Source organism: Gadus chalcogrammus, chromosome 16 (assembly GCF_026213295.1).
Source record: "Gadus chalcogrammus isolate NIFS_2021 chromosome 16, NIFS_Gcha_1.0, whole genome shotgun sequence".
Lineage (NCBI taxonomy): Eukaryota > Metazoa > Chordata > Actinopteri > Gadiformes > Gadidae > Gadus > Gadus chalcogrammus.
In genome coordinates, this window is record NC_079427.1 from 14,881,768 (window position 1) to 14,907,223 (window position 25,456).

At 44.5% G+C, this 25,456-nt stretch overlaps 1 protein-coding gene across 1 annotated transcript in view; it reads right to left on the reverse strand.

Moving 5' to 3' along the window:
• Window positions 1-13,159, reverse strand: part of LOC130405627 (cGMP-inhibited 3',5'-cyclic phosphodiesterase 3A-like) — a 50,256-nt gene extending 37,097 nt beyond the window's left edge. Inside the window, 1 exon segment of the mRNA XM_056610804.1 lies at window positions 11,894-13,159. Within this exon segment, the coding sequence (XP_056466779.1) occupies window positions 11,894-12,868 (975 nt within the window). The 5' untranslated portion in view covers window positions 12,869-13,159.
• Window positions 13,160-25,456: the final 12,297 nt, after the last annotated feature.

The following is a 25,456-nucleotide window of genomic DNA, read 5'->3' on the forward strand; positions in this document are numbered from 1 at the left end:
TGCATACGTGAGTATCTATTTGTGTGTGTTTATCTCCGTGACCCAAATAGAATGCAATATGACAAGCGCCATAAGGCCCCCTTACGGTAACTAAGCCCAGTGGCTACCTATAGGCAATGCTCTGGTGTCCAATTCCAAGGCATTGCTTATAACTATGACCCGAATACAAAAACGACCCTTTATGTGTGCCAAGGGATATTGTATAATACACAAGTCAGGTTATAGTGCCGCACCTAAAGTCACCACCTGCATTCACCGCCGATGCAGCCTTTCAGCAAACAACATCGTGAGCTACTCTTTCAGGGAAAGGAAAAATGTAAAGACTATTTACAGATCATTGGATTTCTTGGTTTGCCTCCATCCTTTGGTGTTTTCATGACGACAAGAAGACTCGCCACATTGAGAGAGAGACAGAGAGAGAGAGCGAGCGAGAGCGTGAGCGTGAGCGTGAGCGAGCGACAGAGAACAGAGACAGAGACAGAGACAGAGACAGAGAGAGAGAGAGAGAGAGAGAGAGGAGAGAGCAAAAGATGAGCGGGACAAGGGATAGCAAATGAGGAGAGGGAGAGAGAAGAGAACTGAGGAAAACACAGTGATGATAGCAATAGTGATAGCGCAGTACAGCAACTGCAATGTTTGTTGTTACTTGGGATATTTAAAAAATTCGGAAGGACACACACACGCAGTCTCTTTGAGATCGTTATTGTTCTCTGCCAGCGTTTGTGATCAACCTGACACGGTGGAGCACAGTTTCTGAAGCCAGCGTGTCGTTGGTTGTGGTGGTACTGAGAGGAAGGCGTGTTGACGAAATAAACACAGCCACACTGACGTTAATCTGCCACCAGTCAGATCTCTTTGTTTGCTTTGAGTTGTGCATGTGTGTGTGTGTGTGTGTGCGTGCGTGTGGGTGTAAGAGGGAGAAAGAATGTGATAGATGAAGATAATAGCCGTAACCCTAATCCTAAAAATAATGTGTACGATGAAAATGTCAATAATATGTTGCTCAGATTCAGAACATTGAGATTCTTAACATTGTGATTCAAAACATTGGAATTCTTAACATTGTGATTCATAACATTTTTCATATATATATATATGAATTGTATATATATCTGTTCTGAACTGTTCTGAACTGTTCTGAACTGCCTGAGTTTGTTGAAGATGTCAACTTGTAACCTGTAACCTTGATATAATAGAATGGCTTGTTTGGCTGTTGACCGTTTGTTATACATGGATGTTTTTGACCACGCTGTGTGCAAGGTCACTTTGAATGCATGCAAATTGTAGAGGGGCAATTCTGTAAAATCACAACTACAAAAGAAAAAAACAGATGTGAAATGTTTTACTTTCTAATTTCTGAACTGGAGTACAATAACCAACCCAGAGATTGTCCTGGTTGGGTCAGGGGAGGATTTTGTCTATTCATTTAATTGGGGAGAGGTGGGGGGGGGCGACATAGGACTCACACACAAAGTGTACACATGTGCCCAAAGAACACCGTGCGCACGCACAAACAATCAGCCTACATCTTACATAACACAGTGAGTGACGGCAGCTGAGGACACTGCATCCGCCTTTAGCATTTGTCCTATGAAAGTAGACTGAGGAAGTTGGCTGAAGAGAGAGAGAGAGAGAGAGGAGGAGAGAGAGAGAGAGAGAGGAGATGCGAGAGAGAGAGGACGAGAGAGAGGATGAGGGAGAGAGAGATGAGAGAGAGAGAGAGAGAGGGGGAGAGAGAGAGAGAGAGGGAGAGAGATGAGAGAGTGAGAGACAGAAAGATGAGAGGGACAGGGGAAGCAAATGAGGAGAGGGAGAGAGATGTGAGGGAACATTGATGATAGCAATAGTGATAGAGCTATAGATAGATAGATAGATAGGCAGACGGGGCCACCCATGAGCAGATGCGCTGGGCTGACCTGAATAGCCGAGGATATATCTGGACACGCTGCTCTGTTTGTATTAACATCCGGATTGTGAGCTTGTTTGCAATTGTTTTGGTTTTATCGTGGAAAACAATGACATTTCAACAATCGTCATGGATCTTCCTCCTCCCTCACACCGCAGCTTTGAGACAAACTCCCCAAATAATTTCATAAATAGTTTTGGGTATATCGGACGATTTCAAGTTATATCTACTGCTAACATTACAAGTTGTGCTCATAAACACTCGTCCGCAACTCTGATTCAGAAGCTTTCTTTCTATTTTCCCTCGAACCATGACTAAAATCCAGTGTAATGTGCGTTGAACGATAAAGGTGAAACGGTGTGAAAAATAATCAAATAAGGAAATTTAAGTAAAGCAAGAGACTACGACTGCAGCTGTCCAAAATAAACACACAAGTCTTCACACCAACTGCATTGTTAGCTTCAGGAAAATCCTCCGAGTTGAAATATCACACTAATAGGCAATAAAAACCAAACACGGGGCATCGTAAGCCTGTTTGCGTATCTGTCTGTCAACCTCGATAAAGAGACACAGCTGTCGGTGCAAACTGCTGGGCCATAGAGAAGGGTAAGTGGAGGCTGATCAGTGCCTGGCTGACACCACCAGGCCAGAGTCACAACAGAGAAACCACTGGCCCATGGAAGTACGTCATCGGTTTGTACAACACTATGTGAGTGTAAATCCATTTACTGTGTGTATGTGTGTGTGTGTGTGTGTGTGTGTGTCCGGTGTGTTTGAATGTATGCATGTATGTAGGTAGGTAGGTAGGTAGGTAGGTAGGTAGGTAGGTAGGTAGGTAGGTAGGTAGGTAGGTAGGTAGGTATGTATGTATGTATGTATGTATGTATGTACGTACGTACGTATGTATGTACGTACGTATGTACGTATGTATGTATGTATGTATGTATGTATGTATGTATGTATGTACGTATGCATGTATGCGTGTATGTATGTATCTGTGTGTGTGTGTGTGTGTGTGTGTGTGTGTGTGTGTGTGTGTGTGTGTGTGTGTGTGTGTGTTGTGTGTGTGTGTGTGTGTGTGTGTGGTGTGTGTGTGTGTGTGTATGTGTGTGTGTGTGTGTGTGTGTGTCTAATATACAATCTAACATCCATGTGGTGCAATTATGCCCTCCTGTTATCTGATTGACTAATCTGCAGGCATGTTGGGGGGAGGTGTCCAAGACAAACAGCTGACTGAGTCCAAACCTCGATCACACACACACGCACGCACGCACGCACACACACACACACACACACACACACACACACACACACACACACCACACACACACCACACACACACACACACACACACACACACACACACACACACACACACACACACACACACACACACACACACACACACACACATATGTGCACATGAATTCATGTGTGTGTGTGCGTGTGTGTGCGTGCCTGCGTGCGTGTGCGTGTGTGTAGATGTAGTTGCACATATCCATGAGCTCACATCTTCAATCAAGTAACACACAACCTTGAATATAGAGTAGCGTAGCAGCAGGCTAGCTAGCCAGTGTATAGGAAGCCCTGATGATAACTGGAAAAACTGTACAAGTCCTGGAACATCTGTGGTTTGCATTTTAAGACCTGCGGGGGCCCGGGGGTGCGCTGGTGCATCCGAGGTGTGATGTGGTATGATAGAAACAGCATCCTTTAATCAGTGCATCGCCCGCCAGGGAGGACGGCAGGGGAATACACACGCATGCTTTTTCTGTTACCATTTCCTGTCTTAAAGTGCGATGGGAAACTAACATCAAAACCTCCGAACCCATAATAAGTCATATACATAATTGAGTGTGTGTGTGTTTACAAGCTCTGTCATGATTTTTCTTGAAATTATTAAGGTTTAAAGCAATCACGTCTCATCATCAGAGCGTTTGAGGAGAGCCGCAGATGACATCTTACTACAGTGGCAACACATTCACACAATCTGAAGACCATGCATGCAACGTGTTTACCCTCGTCTCTGAGGGACATTACGGGCAATACAGACAGACAGAACCGGGCTGGGCTAGAGCTGCCCAGGCCAAAACTCTGCCTTCCGTCCCCATCTGCCGCAGCATATTTTGGAACCTAAAACAGAGCATTGAGGGAAGCAACAAGGCAGTCCTTGTCCAAGGCCACAAACCTCATCTGGACAGCCAGCAGGGAAGCCACTGTGTTAGTGTATGGGGAAGAGAGAGAGAGAGTGTGTGTGTGTGTGTGTGTGTGTGTGTGTGTGTGTGTGTGTGTGTGTGTGTGTGTGTGTGTGTGTGTGTGTGTGTGTGTGTGTGGTGTGTGTGTGTGTGTGTGTTTACAGTAGTCCAGGTTACAATAATTTGGCTCTGCCTTTTCAGCCATCGACCAGAGGGCTCTCTCTCTCTCTCTCTCTCTCTCTCTCTCTCTCTCCTCTCTCTCTCTCTCTCTCTCTCTCTCTCTCTCTCTCTCTCTCTCTCTCTCTCTCTCTCTCTCTCTCTCTCTCCTCTCTCTCTCTCTCTCTCTCTCTCTCTCTCTCTCTCCTCTCTCTCTCTACTCATATATGTGATGCCAAAGAAACAACTTTCCACACACATCATTCTCAAAGGTCAACATGGCTCAGCTATTTCTTTGCATTAACGTGTTTGAGTGTGACTGTGTGTGTGTGAGTGTGTGTGTGCCTGTGTGTGTGCGTCTGTGTGTTTTTGTGTGTTTGTACGTGTGAAGTGTGTGCTGTTTACTCAAATGTGTGTGTGTGTGTGTGTCTGTGTGTTTGTACGTGTGAAGTGTGTGCAGTGTACTCAAATGGTTCTGTGTATGTGTGTGTGTGTGTGTGTGTTTGTACGTGTGAAGTGTGTGCCGCGTACTCAAATATACATGTGTGGGTGCGTTTGTGTGTGTGTACAGTATGTGCGTGCACTGCTGGCATGCGTTTGGTAAGAACTCAGTGGTGTGTTTACAAGTACAGCTGTGAAGTTGGCCAGTCGGGACCAGCCAGTTACTCTGACCATCAACACTTGTGTTTCGATGGAAACAACATACACACACAGACACACCCACCCCCCGTACACACACACACACACACACACACACACACACACACACACACACACCCACACACACCACACACACACACACACACACACACACACACACACACACACACACACACACACAAACACTAACACACAACCCTCAACATACACAATCACACGAGTACACACAAACACACACATTCCAACACACAACCCCACACACACACTCCACCACACATCTGAACACACAACCCCACACCCACAACCCAACACACAACCCCCCCCCCCCCCCACACACACACACACACGATCTCAGTGCCGCTCCAATTTTGGCCCTCTTCACAATTGTGTACTCACACTGTCTTCTCCGTTTAAATCACACAGACACAGATGTGGACAACCACACACAAACACACACACACACCAACGCACAGTTACACACAATGCATCAGTATCGCCTCCGTTGGTCTCTCTCTCTCTCTCTCTCTCTCTCTCTCTCTCTCTCTCTCTCTCTCTCTCTCTCTCTCTCTCTCTCTCTCTCTCTCTCTCTCTCTCTCTCTCTCTCTCTCTCTCTCTCTCTCTCTCTCTCTCTCTCACACACACACCGGGATACCTTCCTCCTGAATGAAGCATTCCATTAAAGGGAAGCTGCCAGTTTGACACTGGGAGTCCCTGCTGTCTGCCAGCGCCCTGACATACCTCTCTCATTTCATTCATGTCTCACTCCTCACTGTAATCCCATACTAATGTCCCCAGTCCCACATTAATCTGCTCCACTGTCCTGTAAAACATAGCAGCTCAGTGTGTTTACTCCATTCACCTGGGTTTCTGCCATCTCCAGTGCTATTGGCTTCACCAAGGGAAATCAGCAGGCATATTAATGAGTCTTTTTACATGATGCAATATTATTTAAGATGTCCTGTTCCTGTCCTATAACATATTTTCTCTTTACTTATATTTATTAATTCGTTATTTCATTCGCTCTCTTCCTCTGTGGATTTATCCATTCATCTTTGTTATTCTTATTTCTATTAATATTTACAAAAGCATGCAATCTGTTTTGACTCCTATGAAGATTGCACCACCGATAAGTAATCATTTGTTCCAGTCTATGTTCAGCTGTTTCCTGAAGGTCAAACCAATAAGGCAGCTATGGTATTTTGAGGCATACAAGTGAATTTATTCATCCAGCAGTAGACCGCTGTCTGTCGTGAAATGAAAGAAATGTAGTCAAAAAGGACTTGTGTGTTTTCTATTTAGGCCAACATATTTATTTTAAGCACATAAAAATCTTTAATGCTGCACAAGTTGTGCAGCAGAATGTTTATGTATTCTTAGTCAAATAGTGGGAGGCAGGATTACGGGCCTGAAATAGAGAAACAATCTCGGACCCAACATAACAATTTGCAGTAACCCTTATCTCATTGGCTGTTGCATACTTGTCCCTACTGCAACACAAGAATGTATTATGATACAAATGAACTACATTCAGACATGCACTGGCCAGATAAGGGAACTCACTTCATCACAAATTGGTCTGATGATATCATGCAGGGACTTTTCTTTGTGGTTAAGACGGAAAAGGAAAGACATGAAGACTTTTACTAGAGCTTTTGAAAAGAGCAATAATAAAGACAGTTTTTAAAGTGGCACAAACACCGCTTCTTCTTCGTATGTAGGGCATCTTAATTCTTCAAATATCACAGTTGAAAAATAAGTGCCGGCCTTCACACATCAAACCCTTTCGAAAACAACGTTTTGATTCAATTTCAATAGTAAACTATATTAAAGGTATGGTAAACATGACTAAACATATGTATGCTATTTTCCCAGAAGAAATGCTCAAGTATAACACTGATGACGCTAACTACTAAATGACCCAGATTAAACACGATGCCGCGCTATGTCAACCGTTAAGGCAACCAGAGGCTGGTGTATTCCCTAGAAATGGATGTGCGTCAAAGAGAGCGCATGAAGCCTCCCTCATAGAGCCCTGGGACCAGCCCACCTCCTCCTGCTTTACATGAGCTTGAGAAGGCCCCTCCTCCTCCCTCCCTCCGCCCTCCTCCGCCTACTTCCTCCTCACGACTCGCTCCCCCCCTCCTCCTTCCTCATCTCCTCGCCCACTCCCTCCTCCATCCCTCCTCTTCCTCCCTCTCCCTCCACCTCCCCCACCTCTGACCTCCTCTCTCCCCCCCACCCTCCCTCCACCTCCTCTCCCTCCTCCTCCTGCTCTATCACTCCTTGACACAGATGAGATGATGAATAGGTTATGTAACCTGGCGAACACGTTCTCAAGGTCTGTCCTCCATTTCAACAGCCAACATCAACTATTCTGATGTTGTACTTGGTGAACAGGGGCAGTGGACTACCAACGACTAGCTAACACCTTGTGTATAACTCACAAAGCTCAACTAGCCTTGTTTGCTAAATGTTCTGTACTTATTTGAAGTAAGTCACTGTTTACTAATGTAAATCAGTTAACCGTTTTTGTGTTTACTGATTTATATTTCTGATAACTCTGCTTTAATATGAAAACAATAAAACAGAGCAGAGCACAGAAACAAAAACCCAATATATCTGACTTCAAAACAAAAAACCTTTAAGATGGTCATTTCAAATGTTACAATTATATAACAATCCAGGTTGTTTTCATCCATAACATTACTTCATCATAACAAGGCCTAAAAAGGGTCATGTCCAACAGAAAGCGGAGCCAGCTTTCAAGACGTCCGTGAGAGCCTCTCTTGATGCTGGCTTGGCAAGCAGTGCAGGCTTTCATAAATACTGCACAGCCAGGGAGTCGCCCTGCACCTCCAGGTACAGCTGCACTCTGGAGGCATCAACTACTACATGCACAAAACACATGCACAAAACACACACACACACGTGTGTGTGTGTGTGTGTGTGTGTGTGTGTGTGTGTGTGTGTGTGTGTGTGTGTGTGTGTGTGTGTGTGTTTATCATCGTGTGTGTGTGTGTGTTTATTTCTGTTTATCAATGTGTGTGTGTGTGTGTGTGTGTGTGTGTTTATCAGTGTGTGTGTGTTTGTGTGTGTGTGTGTGTGTGTGGGGGGGTTTGTGTGTGTGTATGCGCGTTTATATCAGTGTTTGTGGGGCCGTGGGTGTTTTTCAGTTTGTCTTCAAATGTGAAAGGAAATGGGAAAGGTATGGTGGCCGAGACGTGTGGAACAAACCTCATATACTCACGGTTGGCAAAACACAAGCGGAAAATACAAATGCAAAGCAACATTGTGATAGAGGAAGTCACTCAACCAATGTTGAAAGTGAAACGGGCCGAATGCTATTGCCAGTGGACAATTATTATTGACTCCTACATTAAAACATGTAGATAAAATAAGCCCAATTAAAAATATTTGGAAATTTTGTTTTCCATAATTGCGCATGTGTTTATCAAATTTAAAAAGCGTTAGCGTTGTTCGACTAGTCTCACACACCGCAGAAAGGGATTGGACAAAATATAACAGAATGAAGAACATACGTTATTACCTCACACACCACAAACACACTCAGTTACTTATTCACACAAACACACACACACGCAGACACACACTGATGTCTTATCTCTTTTGATCACTCTCCCCGTCTTAAGGAAAGTACAAACCGCCCAGCGAGCTTAGCCTGGTGGAGGACACACTGTCCACATGGGATGGGGGGATGCAGAGGTCTTTTGAGGTTCCTAGGCACACATCTAAGTGCTCTGGGGGTGTCTGTGTGTGTGTGTGTGTGTGTGTGTGTGTGTGTGTGTGTGTGTGTGTGTGTGTGTGTGTGTGTGTGTGTGTGTGTGTGTGTGTGTGTGTGTGTGTGTGTGTGTGTGTGTGTGTGTGTGTGTGTATATTTGTGTGTGTGTGTGTGTGTGTGTCTGTGTGTATGTTTGTGTGTGTTGGGTCTAATTTGTCATCAGTGCTGTCAGCTTGCTCCGATAGACCAGTGGCTGGAATGGAAACGGGTGACGTCTAATAATACAGAAAGGACACCAGGTTCCCTGGAAACCGATGAGCGGCGTGCAATCAGGCGTCCCTCAGAGCACAGCAGCTGGTCCCGGGCCAGCGTGGGCCTGCATGAACCACTCCAGACCCACTCGGTCAAGACGGCACAAGCCACTGATGGAGGGTCCGGTACAACTGATGGAGGAAGGGTCTACTGCAACTGATGGAGGAAGGGTCTACTGCAACTGATGGAGGAAGGGTCTACTACAACTGATGGAGGGAGGGTCCACTACAACTGATGGAGGGTCTACTACAACTGATGGAGGGAGGGTCTACTACAACTGATGGAGGGAGGGTCCACTACAACTGATGGAGGGAGGGTCCACTACAACTGATGGAGGGTCTACTACAACTGATGGAGGGAGGGTCCACTACAACTGATGGAGGGTCTACTACAACTGATGGAGGGAGGTTCTACTACAACTGATGGAGGGAGGGTCCACTACAACTGATGGAGGGAGGGTCCACTACAACTGATGGAGGGAGGGTCCACTACAACTGATGGAGGGAGGGTCTACTACAACTGATGGAGGGTCTAGTACAAATGATGGAGGGTCTAGTAAAACTGAGGGTCTAGTAAAACTGACGGAGGGAGTTGTTCTCCATCTGGGCCATAGACGGGCTAGCTCATGAGAAGAGCCTCACTGGCTGTGTGGTCGATCAGGACCATCCTGTCCACTTTGTATATTGTGTCTGAAAGTAAGATGGTTTAAACTGCCACAACATTTCACAATTCCCCTTGACTGTCAACGTAGGCTAATCCTTGAGTTAACACCGGAACGTATTTAGCAAGAGTCTCAATCGTTGTTGGATGCTTAGCTCATAATCTACCATTATAAACAGTGTTCGACCGATGTATCAACCGGCCGTATAATCGGCCGATATTTGTGTTTTTTAAGTGTATTGGTATCGGCCGATTCTTTTTCCGGTGTCGGCTGTTTGTTTTTTTCCCCCTTTGGCATGTTTTACAGACAGTTCAATAAATGTTCATATTTCTTTAAAATTGAGACATTGTAACATTTGTTATCATCATTGTGTCATTTTTATGATGCAAATTGAGGGAGGCTTAGCCTGGAAATCCAGACCCACATCTAGAACGCTGTAGGGTCTGGCAACGAGTAATGAAAATGGCCCAACTCGAGTGGCGGCACAAAGCATGCATTTGAAAATATCAGTGGATAACACACATTGGATAACACTACGACCAATCAGAAGAATACAAGGGGTGACATATCCAGACCAGTGCAGCTAACCAATAAATAAGACTCTTGCCGTATCCGGTCGGCAAAACAGCTTTTGGCCCGCCTATATTGATTCATCGATGTGATTCGTTAATGTTCTGGGCCAGGGGAGGCCCAGAATATACACGTTTATTGCTCGTTCCGCTAAGCAAAGTCAAATTGTGCTCTCACAAGAACTTTGAATATCCAGGGTAGTATCGACTCCAAATATCGGAAAATCAGTAAGAAAATCAGTATCGGCGTATCGGTTATCGGCTATGGCTCATGAAAAAAGATCGGTATCGGTATCGGCCCTAAAAAATCCATATCGGTCGATCACTAATTATAAAACCGGCTTCCCAGATGGAAAAAATCATTCATTACAAAAGCCATCAGAGCAGACATGATGATCTGAGGTATGAGGCATCTTGCTTGACTCAAACAAATTCCTCTAGTTAAATGTCCATGTTTGAAGATGAGAGGTATTGTACCATGCTGTGCCTCACAGTAAGCTGTCACCAGGAGCCTGTGCCCCTCCAGAGGAAGTGGCTCAGAGAACCAAACACGACACGAGAGAACACGTAGGATCACTTCAAATAATACAAAGTATATCAGAACTTATGCTGTGTGTGTGTGTGTGTGTGTGTGTGTGTGTGTGTCTGTGCGTGTCTATGGGTGTCTGTGTGTCTGCGTGTGGGTGGTTTGGTGTGTGGCTGCGGGCTAGCAACTATGTGTGTTTTTTATACCGCACAAACATGAACTCAAACAACACCGCCTGCGATGATAGTGATTGCAAATGCAAAGGAGGTATGCATAAGTCTTCCATATACCATGTCCAATGTACCAAAGATGTACACACACACATCTGTTCATCAGATACAGCTTCATCTTGACATCCATTGTTGATACTACCTGCACCCAGGAACAACATATGCCTTCACCTAGTGATTTATTTTTCATATTTTCGTATTGGGATCTAGCCTATATTAGAATGTAGCCTCCACGTGCGCACAGATGACAGTGCGCGCACACACACACACACACACACACACACAAACACATGGAAGCACACAAACACACACACACACACACACACACACACACACACACACACACACACACACACACACACACACACACACACACACACACACACACACACACACACACACACACACACACACACATAACAGTGAGGCTTTAATTGCAATCTTACACCACTCCCCTGACCACTCGACCGCGGCATTAGCCTGCTAAGTGCATCGTCGTCCATTTGCTTATCAGCAACACAAACACGGTCCCGCGCGGTGACTCAGAGCATGAAGTCAGTTAGGAGGTAGAGGAAGCTGCTCCGGCCCTGCACAACTCCGTCATAAGCCAATCATAAACCAGGATATCCAATCTACCATATATTGATGATATAATGTTATTATGATGCTATTATCCAACATTTTAGCCATTACAATTATTGGTATCATCATTATTATTATTGTTACTATTATTATTATATGATCGGTAAATTATTATTAGCATCAATATTGTTTGTATTTGTATGCTTATTAATATTATTGTCCGATTTTTATTATTTATTCGTAAGCATGTTTGGGCAAAGCTGTCCCAAATCGTATGTCCATCACTAAAAATCATGCAAACGACGTGTTGTGATGGTAATAACTGACTTTGAATGGGACAAGTGTCCGAGCTCTGACCTGGTGGTCCCGCGGAATGCAGGGCAGCGAGGTCCTGCGGTGGGACTTGCTGTTGCTCTGCGCTTGAGCCATCATCTCCGAGGCCGCTATGGAGCTGGACCTCCGTCTCCGCTTGAAGACCGGGATGTCCTCCTCCTTCGCCCCGGTCACAGAGCCACAGCACCCCGTCCCGCTGGTCCCTGAGGCCGGCAGGAGCCGGTCAGCATACCTCGCAAGCAAAACCCCGAGCAGCCCCAGCAGGTAGGCCAGGTAGGGTCTCCAGCAGGCCCCGACTCCTCTCAGAGACACGAGTGAGACCACCCGGATGCCGCTGATGAAGACAAGCGAGGACACTCCCTGGGCAAGCCCCGTGACGACCTGCAGAGTCCCACCGGCCAGGCAGCCGAGGACCACCAGGGTGACCGGGAGAGACACGAGCTGCTCCTCTGCACCGCGGCCGCGGGACGGGAGGCTCTGTGCCGCCGCTTCGCTCAGGCAACACACCGCCAGCGACCACACCGCCGTCCGGACCCCTACCCCGCGGCGACGCAGATAAAGCCCGATCCAGAAGAAGGCACATGCGAGGGTAAACACGGGAGAAAGCAGGTACCACGCGGCTAGGAGGAGCTCAGCAGCGCCGCTCGCTACCGCTGCTGCTGCACAATGAAGACGACGACGAGCAGGACGGGATTCGCTGCTATTTTCGTGGCTGTAATGTAGTGCGCCTACCAGGCCTGCGTCCCAACCGACCAATCTGAGCAGCAGAGCGAGAATAAGCGAGACTGAAGCCACGCAGACGGCAGACGACGCTCCTCGGAAACTCCTCCATGTCACGGCTGCTCCGCTACTCGTCCACGACTGATGGTCGTCGGCGTCCCGTGGCAGGGGCTTCACACGTGCTCTTACATAGCCGCCGCGCTCCAACGCCGCCCGAGGATGTTTTTCATGCGCGCTTCGTGACAAACCTCTGTTGTCGCTGTCTGAATCCAAGGCCATCTCCCTATCAGCCAAGGCGGATGGGTTTGACCGTCCTGGGAATGTCAGACAAATAGGTGCAGACTGTGTGAGGGTCTCTCAGGGCATTATGAAATTTAGCTTAATAGGGCTAATAAGACAGTGTTCTTGGGAGTATGTTACCTTTGGTACGCTCAATCAGATTTCCAAAAACGCAATCTCAAACTAGACGCTCAGGGAATAACACAAATGACCCCCTCATCAAGGAATAAATACATTTGGAAGTTTGAAAATGTCTAATTTCCCTAATGTTCAGTAACTCCTGTTGATCAACCTGTGTGCACCAAAACACAACCTGGCTTCAAACTTCTGGTTTCATAGGCCGGGTATACACTCTCTCTCTCTCTCTCTCTCTCTCTCTCTCTCTCTCTCTCCCTCCCTCCCTCCCTCCCTCTCTCTCTCTCTCTCTCTCTCTCTCTCTCTCTCTCTCTCTCTCTCTCTCTCTCTCTCTCTCTCTCTCTCTCTCTCTCTCTCTCTCTCTCTCTCTCTCTCTCTCTCTCTCTCTCTCTCTCTCTCTCTCTCTCTCTCTCTCTCGTTCTCTCCACTATCTCCCCCCACCTCTCTTTCTCTCTCTCTCTCTTTTCCTTCCACCCTCCCTCCCATTAGACACTATCCCTTTTTGTGTCGCTCCGGTAACTCCACCGTCACTTTTCAGCCCCAAAACGGGTTTGTTGTTTTTGTGGCTGGGGGACGCACACACACACACACACACACACACACACACACACACACACACACACACACACACACACACACACACACACACACACACACACAAAGACACACACACACACACACACATTACATACACACACAAACGTTCTCCTTCCTACTTAATGCAGAGTGGATTGGAGCCATGTGAAGGAGATTTCATGAACTGTGGGGGTTGGATCCGCCCCGCAGCTCCTGAGGAAGTTATCCGACCAATCATAACAAACAACGCTCAATTATACCGGCGATAGTATGGATGTGGAGATACAGCGACGGCTATAATTATGAAGGTGTTCATTAGCATAATTCATATTTATGAATACACTCGCCTTGTAAATCAGCAGGACCTCATATTTTACAGCTTTACTAACCCATGCATTTAGCCGTGCATAAAGATTTAATTTCTGTATGGGATTCTCCAAGAGTGCAATTTGTAGTAGTTACACTACACAGTTTATTATTTTACACACACACACACACACACACACACACACACACACACACACACACGCACACACACACGAAGCATCACACTCAGCGGAGCTAAATCATGTGTGCACTGTGGTCCTGGCCTGATGTGGGTGAGCGTCTGGGAGGCTGTGGCCCTGGCGGCTGGACAGCCCGCACCTGTCTGGCCTACTTTCCCCCTGAGAGGATTACTATCACAGGCAGTTTGATCCCATGAAGATTTTCATCTTTAGAGCCCATGCAGGCGGCTGTTATTTGGTCGATCTTCGGTCCAATACTGTTTAAAACTGTCTGAAACTATTGAAAACAGCTAGATGGATTAAAGCATTTGCTAAATGTCATTAGGGTGCATTGGATGTCATGTTCCACCAATGATATGGAGGTAACACAATAAAGTGAACCACCATATTTCAGGTGTGTCTACTCGTAGGTTATTTTGCTCTCTGTATTGTTTTCGTAAACGATGTGAATCCTGTCATCTTTATTTTAATCAATGAGCGTTTACATGTTTTAAAAATCAACGCATGGAGGAATTCATCTAGACGTCATTAAAAAACAGCTGTCAGCTGTTTACATTGGACTACTTGAATCGTGCGTGAGTTTTGTGACTTTATAAGGCAATTTTTCACACTTTGTTTCCGAGCCGCTGTTCACCTCTTGGTGATGTGCATCAGCCCCTTAAAAACAAGGCAATCTCTTTCTTGGCAGGGGTACCACACGATAATAACACAGGTTGACCTTTGCTCTTTGAGATGCTTTCCAGAGCACCATGCTCGGCTTGCATGGAGGAAGTGTTGCAACGCACTCATCTGTCTTTGGAGCGTGAGCCAAGTGCAATCTGGGACTGCCATTCTTTCAGCGTTTAGATCTTGGAATTATTTTTCCACAGAAAATGGCTTTTCTCAGCATGCATCATTGTGTACGCCACATGTAAACATTTTATTTAATCATCAACATGCAATTTTATGGTAAGGGGCCTTTTGTAATCATGCCGTTATACGTGTAGGCCTACCCAGCCATAATAATAGCACTTGGATATCATGGTTCTGTCATTAGATTGCTACAATTACACCATTGATCCAAGCCTAAACTGAGTTGTTAATTTCAGCCTCAAAGTCTATCCACTCTAAAACCTTTATCCACAGGATATGACAAAAAAAAAAAACATCAGAGGACAATTGTCGAAACCTGGCAGGGACACCAGTTAACTCATGAGCCAAAACGATGGTAAGAAGAACGCTTTTCAGATTTCTCACCCTTTTGACCTAATGAGTGAGCTTTACTCTGAATAGAGAGGCTTGTTATTTTATCCTTTGTTGTTATTCCCATTTAAATATCTGCTTAATTGCTCTTTTATTGGAATGCTGCTCAAAAGTTGATTACAAGTCACAGTCACATAACACACACACACACACACACACACACACACACACACACACACACACACACACACACACACACACACACACACACACACACACACACACACACACACACACAAACACACTCACACAGGACCCATTCGTATCAGCCGCCACTTTAAACATGACATTTCTCTCATGTTAAGTACAATTCCATCTTTAATAAAATGCTTCTTTTCCTTATCCTTGAAATATTTGAGGGGTTGTTGTAACATGTTTGAATAAGAGCACAAATGAGCCTAATGGTAAACCTGGGGAGAACCAGACGTCAGGACAGCAGTCGGTCGGCCAGGAACAACAGGCTGTCTTTGCCCCTGGAAGGAGAATGGGCTGCTGCTTCAGCTCTTTGTGCGTCAGGTTTTATGTGTGTGTATATGTGTGTGTGTGTTTGTTTATATATGAATGTCCCTCTGTGTATTGTGTATATCTTTAATCTGAAATGTGAGTAGCTGCAATTATCGGTGGTGTGTGTGTGTGTGTGTGTGTGTGTGTGTGTGTGTGTGTGTGTGTGTGTGTGTGTGTGTGTGTGTGTGTGTGTGTGTGTGTGTTCGTGTGTGTGTGTGTTTGCATTTGTGTGTGTGTGTGTGTGCGCAAATGTGTGTTTGTGTGTGTGTGTGTCAGAGGTGAGAAGTGCGGAGTGTGTCTCGAGAGGCTCTGCAGGGCGATGACGTCCTCTCTCACTTCCTGTCTCTGCCGCTCCATGTTTTGCCAAACATCGGCCATGTTATGTGAACAGTGCGGTGCCCTGCGACAGCCAGCCTGGACACTCTTTCAACAAGGATGCGGCATTCACCATGTATTTAGAGGGTGTTTGTTTGAATCCCACATGGGGCCCAAAACAGGGAGACGTTTGTCCATTCACTAGATTGTCATACGACTTCTTTCCCTACAATAAATACAATAATCTCTTTCAAAACGGTTCTTAAGGTCCACTTAAATATGCCAAAAGTGTCCTATCCTCCTCCTCTTTCCCGACTAGACAGTCTACAGTCTATCTACCTCCTCTAGTTCACCCTCATCCCAGAACAAAGAACTCAGATCTTCTGCCTTTCTGTATTTCAGTAACTTCACTGCCTCCCTCTAATCTATTTATAAACCCCCTTAGGTACAAAAATTATGCTTAAACCAATCAGCTGGAAGACAGAGTGAGGAGAGCCATTTTAATATTGTGGCTATAGTGGCAAGACATTAAAAAGTTGTTTTCTCACTTTTCCCACCGAAAATGATCCTGCCGTAATGCAATTACAGAGTCTGGGAATGGCACCCAACATTATTTTGAATAAACAACCATGAATACTTTCAGAATCTCCCACAATTGCCAACAGTAAAACTTAACAGCAGCCTATACTGGCTGTTAAGCAAGCAACCTGTACTGCAAATACATAAATAATCACTTTTACATGAACTAGGTAATCTGTGCTTTATTAAATAATGTGAAGAGAGAAGAGTAAACAATTAATTCTCGGTATTAAATTGAAATGACACACAAACACACTTAGACTATGTAACAGAATGCTTATATAAAGCATACACACACACACACACACACACGCACACACACGCACTCACGCACGCACAAACACACACACACACACACACACACACACAAGCACAGTTTACTGCTGGTTGCCAAGGACACATCTCAAACAGTGGTGCTGTTCACAAACAAAAGATGACCTGGAACATTTCTCAAAGTTTCTCAACGGATGAAAACGCTGATTCAGTAAGTTAAGTGTTTGTGGCTGAAAAGTTTGAATTGCAATAACTTATATTCGGCTGTTTCGCAACAACAAGTAATGGCGGTTCTGTGAGCAGAGGCTCCAGATGCGATGCAAAACAGATGGGATTTCATGCAAGGGCGAAATTGGCTGAGATATGGGCGTAGGGAGGTGAAGGGGGATGCAGAATCACTAATGACACAAGGCCATCGCATTTCCATTCCCTTTTTCCATTGCCAACCTAAGCTGGGAAGCCTGAACTAAAAGCAACAATGTTTTTTCATTTCTCCTAAAATTTTGCCGTCAAGCAAACAGCAGATATATGGCTTATCGTGGGGGCCATTGACGCTCATCGTTGCACAGAAATCACGCGGCCTTCCTGTTCAGTCACCTCTGTGTCACGCGCTGAGCAGCTGCCCCCGGATTTCCTTAAGACGTCCTTGTCAACAGAACCTCTCCGGGGAAATCGGTTGTGTGAGGACAGCACTGTGGACACATGGGGGTGGGATTTACCTCATCACCTTGAAGGCTCCTAAAGTCAACCTGGTCCATCAACCACAAATACCTTTCATAACCACCAGCGTCATGCAACACCATCCAATCCCAGGCTTAGCACGAGAACCCACGGCATACCCCAACGCCAATAAACACATTACATGAATTAAACACTTTCCCTGCAGTGCTTTCCTGCGATCCACTTGTTCCGGCGTCTTCAGTAATATCAATAGCGAGGCCCTCCACACCTGCTATCAAACGGTGAAGAAATTGTGTGCTTAAAAAATTGACTAATCTCGGTGTAGATCTCACCCGGCATGGGGCAGGAAGCCCAGCCAGATCCCTGCTCCTACCTACTCCATGGGCTTCTGCTAGACAAGCCTCTTTCCGGGGCGACGCAAGGTCCTTAAGGTAGCAGCATGATAAGTGGTGGCAGCCGGACCTCCAGGAATCTGTGGAAACAAAGTCTGCTGCTAATCAGGACACTGATTGGGCTTGTTGTTGTTGCTGATGTTGTTGAGTGAGTGTGTGGTGTGGTGTGGGGAGTCATGCATTTGTTTGTGGTATGTGTGTGTGTGTGTGTGTGTGTGTGTGTGTGTGTGTGTGTGTGTGTGTGTGTGTGTGTGTGTGTGTGTGTGTGTGTGTGTGTGCGTTTGGTTGTGTGCTCGCGAGTGCGGTCGTGGGGTTGTGTGCGCTCGCGCGGCGTTTGTGTGTGTGTGTGTGTTTGTGTTTTTAGCTGTGTGTGTGTGAGAGTTTGTGTGTGTGTGTTGTGTGTGTGTGTGTGTGTGTGTGTGTATGTGTGGGTGTGTGTTTGTGTGTGTGTGTGTGTTTGTGTGTGTGTGTGTTTCATTCAGTGACGTATCGAAAAAATGCAATTTAAACTGAACAAATAACACGTTGATTGTTTTGATAGCCTGAGTGCTTGACATGTAACACGGACGTCGGACGCCAATTCAAAATATCTTGAATATTTTAGAATCAGGGTGAATGAGTATCCCTATGGCTACTCGACTACTTTGAAGCTCTAGAATGATAAAAGCATTAAAGATGAAGTGACTTCTGGCGTAGCAGAATAATATGGATTTATATCTTATTCAGTAAATATAATAATGTCATGTATTTGAATTCAAAGCAACCCTAAATATTAACAGAACCAAATAGAAAAATAAACCAGAAGGAATGGGAATAAGTCTGTGTATTAATCTTGGTGTCTGTGTTGACTGTGTCTCCCAGGCAAGGCTCGATGGCAGACAAACTGTATGTGGTGTGCTTATGTGTGCATGGGTGTTTGAGCGTGTGTTCATATGCCATGCAGTAAGCTTTAACTACCAGGCCTGAGCACTGCACACAAATTGTCCCCAATTCCGCTGTCTGATTAAACAGAGCGTGGGGCTGCCTGGGTATACTGCTGCCATTCCACACGCATTTCAAGCTGGAAAACACCACCCTCACACAGGAGACGAAGGCACACACACACAAATACATATGCATAAACACACACAATGCACGTGCATCCTCGACCACATGCACACACACATTGACTCATAAACCATTCATTATTCCCTTTAAGCCAGCCAAATAAGGGACTGAGCAGCATGGGTGAAGAAACATACCCATATATGTACCATAATGCAGTTGCCATGATGATGAAATCATGAATTAAACAACACTATTGTCTAAAGGGGGTCACCACGCACCCCTTGAGTCAAATCTAAATGGAAATGGCTCTTATTCTTTTTTTCTTTTTGTGTGTGCAAAACTGAGCTGAGGTATATTTGAAGAGAGACTGAGAGACAGAGAGAGACAGAGAGAGAGAGAGAGAGAGAGAGAGAGAGAGAGAGAGAGAGAGAGAGAGAGAGAGAGAGAGAGAGAGAGAGAGAGAGAGAGAGAGAGAGAGAGAGAGAGAGAGAGAGAGAGAAAGAGAGAGAGAGAGAGAGAGAAACACACACCCACAAATACACACACACACACACATAGGCAGACAGACACACAAATGGACAAAGAAGAGACTCTTACGAGTGAAACAAAGAAGAACAGTGCTATTAACAGCTTGACCGTTTAAGTCTAATCTATTGACCAGACTTTTGTCTGAGTATGTGTGAGTGTGTATACCAGACTTTTGTCTGTGTATGTGTGTGTGTGTGTATGTATGTATTATTGTGTGTGCCTGTGACCCCTAAGAGCCTCTTGTTATTCCACAGACAAGGATCCCATTCAGCGCTCACCGTTGTGTGCCTGTGAACATTATGCTAATAGTCGGCGCCGTACCTGTTTGCTATTCATAATGTCTTGTTTGTTGTCCCAATACAGCACGGCCCAGTGATTGGTTTATTATTTGACCACGACTCACAATGTGCCGCAAGCTCTGTTTAAAACTGCCAGGGACCTGTGTGTCCATCATTCCAAGAAGCTGTCCATACAATTTAAGTTACGTTGGACACCTTTTGAATTAAACAAATATTGAAGCAGCTAAAAACAGATTTAGATTAAGACTATTCTATTTGATTTTAAAGGTTGCCATTTGGATGAACCAGCCAGAGGAAGCTCGATTTTGAAAGTATCTAACCAAAATAATTCAGGCCACCCTCTTAAGCCCCAAAAACACAAGCTTGCTCCGCTAGTTTAAAGGATAAGTCCGGTGTAAAATGGATCTGGGATATGTTTAAGATGATAACGAGATGGGATGTTCGTTTGGGAGCACAAAAGCGCATGTAAACGCATTCTTAAATAGGCTGTTTTTAGCCGATTCTACCAAAACGCTATAAACTGGGAACCATGGGGGCATCTTGTCATGGTAAAAACGAAAACGCTATTTTAAACCACTTAAAAGGCTAGAGGTAGCCCGACACTTCTTTGGTAGTATAATATGGGTCTTAAAATATAAAACGAGGCATTGATAACTTTTTAAGTGTACAGATTGTTTATTAAAAATTACATTTTATACACACAATACCATCAGTAGTTCACCCGTGGACGCCATCTTGTCTTTAAGGCTTGATTAGTAGATTCGTGAACACAGAGCTTCAGTATTGATGATCGATGTGTCACGTGTACGGCTGTACAACTGAACGAGAAATGGGGGTGTGTGCTGTGCAGGGCACAAACGGTAGCCTCAGCTTGGACAACAGCTTGCGAAGAGAGAAGTTACTGAGACAAAATGGCAGAGAACAGATGGAATAACGAGGACTTTGAAGGTGAGCCATTTGAATTCGATGGGCATCCGTATTTATTCGAACCTGAATACACCGATGAAGAGCTGCGGGAGCGGGACGAAAGGGCTGCCAGAGAGCGACAGCGTGCGGCAGACGCAACCACTGACCTAGCACCGGCTCGAACTTCGGGAAAGTGGTGGTGTACCTGCCAGTGTTGTGAGGTTCGTTCTGCCAACAGAAGACGAGTGTCGATGTTGCCGGGAATGGGACCTTTTGGGGAATGAAACTCCGGACACAAGAGTTCTCTTCTCTATCAAACCTGGCTGTTCTGGAAACGTTTTTCCATCTCCCAAAAATAAATTGGAGCCGGAGACCCATACCTGAGGGGCCAGATGGACATCTATCCGCTGAGTATGCAAACGTTTGACATTGATGGGATTGCTTCTGATATGTCACATTGTTCGGTTTTTAGTTTGTATAGTCAGCTAAGTTACTCAGTCATCCACCTGTGTAATAACCAAAACACCTTGCTTCCCCCTCCCCCAGCTAGTTCAGACTTGTGGCGTACCACGTTGTTTTGGAGTGGGGGCTCAAAGGAGAGCGCCTAGGACGCGGTGAACGACGAATCCTGCCAAGCTGTGTGGTAACAGCCATTAGAAGGAAATACCCTTCACCAAGTGGAATTTACCATGGGTTCCAGGAGGCAGAGGATGCTTCCAGTATTATGTAGGAATGTAAATTAAAACGATGGTATCACAAGGTGATAATGTTTATAGAATAGTGAAACTATTCACCCTTTGCAAGTAATGTTTATATAGTTTATATTGTTCATATTTAAACAAAATAAAAAATATAATTCAACACAGGTTGTCGTTCTCATTTAATACAAAATAACCATATACACTAACCATACATACTGTAACTACAACTACTACTAAAATAACATTTAGAAAAGTGATTATGAAAGCCACATTGAAAATACACCGGATCAAGATTGAAATTTAGAAACTGAAAAATAAGGTTAAATAATAAAAAATAAAAAAACATAAAATTTCATGTACACTAACCATACATACTGTAACTACAACTACTACTAACATAACATTTAGAAAAGTGATTATGAAAGCCACATTGAAAATACAACAGATCAAGATTGAAATTTAGAAACTGAAAAATAAGGTTAAATAATAAAAAATAAAAAAAACATTAAAATTCGTGAATTGCCTTGAAGCGTGACATTCTTTGGGCCACCAACTCTGCTGTGTCCGGTCTTTGAACAGGTGCTATATTGGACAACAATCTCATTTGTCTACGAGGAGGACGGGGCCAAGGCTCCAGATTTACTGTATCCCTCATCTTCAAAACATCCTCCATTAGGTCCTGTCGAAAAGCCTGTGAGGTAGCTTCGTAGCTTGGCTTGGCCACCCACTGTTTGGTTGCTTTGGTGTATGAGAACTTGTATTGGGCTCGTCCTGATCAAAAGACAAAAGTAATAATAGTCAATGATTTCATCACGTAGACAACCAAAATTTGTGAGGTGTGTAGTGGTGAAATAAGAGGGTGGGTAAACTATCAATTCTGTGATCACAGTGAGGTGGACCCCAACATATGGAATCAGATGTTATAATAAGATATTCAGAACATGTTTGATGATGGTAGCAGATTTAATCGGTTTGGATAAAAATACCAGTTTAATTGAATGTTGAATGTATATACTGCATTCTAAATATAGAGAATATAGAGCTTTCCGTACCATCTTTTGTTGTCTTCTGTAGCCTGCCAACATTCATGTTGTGGTCGATGATGGCCAACTCAGTGCGGGCCCTCATTGAGTCATACGTGAAATGCAGTCTCTTTGGCGCATACATCAGGGTTACATTATGGCATACTTCAATCGATCCTGCAAAAAGTGTCCCATTGAAATTTGATGTTAGTATTTCTAAAGTGATCATAGATGACGTTTTAAAGTTTAGATGTACAACAAATGCTGTTAGGGCTATGTTGACTGTCAAGTTGCAATGGAGAAAAGTCTGTACCTTATTATTTTTATTACAGTAGATAATATACTTCTAAGAAACACATTTGAATTATTGTGGCATACCTGTGTGCCTGAAAAGCGCCATCTGCTTCAGATCACGCTGGAGATTAGTGTCGAGAACCAACCCTTTCAAGACACGAAAAGCAGAAGAATCTTGTTCGAGCCACTTCTTTCTTCTTTGTTCATCTTCCGTGAGGGGTGGATGAAAACATGTGTACTCTTGGCCATTCTCCTCCCATCTATGGATCCCACAAATGTGGTGAAGTAATGAGGACCACCGCCGCACACACTCCTGAAAAACAAAATACAATAGACTATGTTTTACCTTCAGTAGTTTCAGAAAACATACATTTGTGTATGAATCGTCCAATTGTTTTAGGGCAGTCCCTCAAACAATCATGTAGGTCATGAAAATAATGATACATAATCTCAGTTACCTCTACATCACCGTGGCTGGAACTGCACGACCAGTACAGATCGTTGGTGATTGCTTTCTGCCATGGCTGCAGCTCTCTGTTGTCCTTCTTATTGGAGGCAGCTACCAGTTTCTTCTTGACACCTTGGTATGTCAACAACATGAGATAAGAAGCCATTTCTTTTCCATTTCACAAGCCGAAATCAGTCAAATATGTACATGTGGATATGTATTTATCTTGTATATATGATACTTACTCTTACTCACATGCCACGGATCATACTCATGGCGGATGTTCGCATAGCTTTCCCTCATGAGTTTCCGTATAGACGGTGATCTGTCAGTCGCCATCACACCAATGTCTATTCCAAGGGAGAGAAGGTGATCCAGGCGTCTCTGGAAGCCCATTGCCTCCATTGCCACGGAACTGGATGTCTCTGTGACCTAGAAACATAGTAAGAGTAATATTGTTTTATTTCACAGTGCATGTGCATTGTCCCAAACAACTCAACTTGACCTAGCCATGGAAATCCCATTTCACACAAGAATCATCTGATAATTTACCTGTACAAGTTCATAGTGGACAATCTCTTTAGTGGCATCATCCTGAAAATAATATGTCCCGTATTTACTGCTGTAACCTGTTGGAAAAACATATACATGTATACATATCAATTTGAATATGATTAATTGTGTGTGTTTGAAAGTCAAGCAAAGTCAAATTATGTTTACCAGGACTGTCACACCTTCCATCACCACACAATTCCAATTTGCTTCCAGAAGCAGATAGTATTCTTTCGATATGTTTTTGTTGATAGCCCTTGTATGCATTATTTACAACAGGGACCAGATATTTGGTTTGTATAGTGTAAAACTGTGTCTTGATGGGATTTGGAGGTTAATTAGTTCTGCCCAGTCTTTGATATCGGAGTATGTGGCTCCGGTAAAGAATGTAGCTGCACATACTAAAACACTAAGGCCTACTTAATCGTACAACTTTTACTGTGACATACATTCACACATTCATACTAACAGGCCACATATGTCCTTGGCGACTAGAGGCGTCTGGCTCAAGTGAGGAGCCTAGGGAGGCATCCGGCTCATACAAGGAGCCATTCATTCATGTATCAATTCTCGAGATAACAGCAGGCCAGGTGTACGCTTGTGGCCACAAAAACAAGTGTAATTCCCATATATAGCCAAAAAGGACCAACACATAGTTTTAAAGTCACAACCCATAGCCCATGGGGGCAGAACGCTCCAGGTAACGCATCCATCTGACATCAGCATTGATCACAACCCAACCTTCCCCCACCCATCTCGGCGGGCCATTGAGGCCCCGTCCACACGAAGCCGAAACAGGCGAAACCGTTACGGTTTCGATCTATCCGGTTTCGCAGTATCTCCGTAAATACGGAGTCAAGCGAAACCGGGTAGATCTGTAGAAACGCTGTAGTACACATTCCAGGCCCATAAGGGGCGCTGCTTCTGCTACAGAAATCCTTATTGTTGTGAGTTCTGAGACTCCGCGGGCTTAACAGTCATTGGCTAGAGCAGGGCAGCCCCATTTGGGGCCCTGACTGATTTTATTTGGCCCGCGCCTTACCCACTGTATATATTATTGTTTTCCACCATCAGCGATCGCACTCATTGAATATTATTGATTGGTGCACTTCCATTCCTGACCATAGAATAACATTGTGATACATTGATGGTAGGGTGGCCCTGTTGAGCTCCTATCCTCTTGCGCTCCAATCCGAAGTCACGTGACAGCGAGTAAGTGAGACGCAAGGATGGAGCGGCAGTGGCACACAGACAAACGCAAATTCAAAAAATGTTGGGAACATGATTATTTATTTACCGAGGTCGATTCCAACGCAATATACAGAAATGTTATTGCGTTGGAATCGACAGACATGTTCCATGTCTGTCTTCAAATATTTCATAGTGCTTCAATTATTTTTCTAATTTAAAGAAGATAGATTTTATGATTTATTTATTATTTTTTGAACATTAATGTGAAGCACAATAAACATTGTCATTCATTTTTCAAAATGACCTTGTGATAGTGTTGATTTTGCACACGCATGCTATTTATACCCATATTTAACTTAATATACTGAAAAATTACAATTTTGGCCCACGAGCCTCC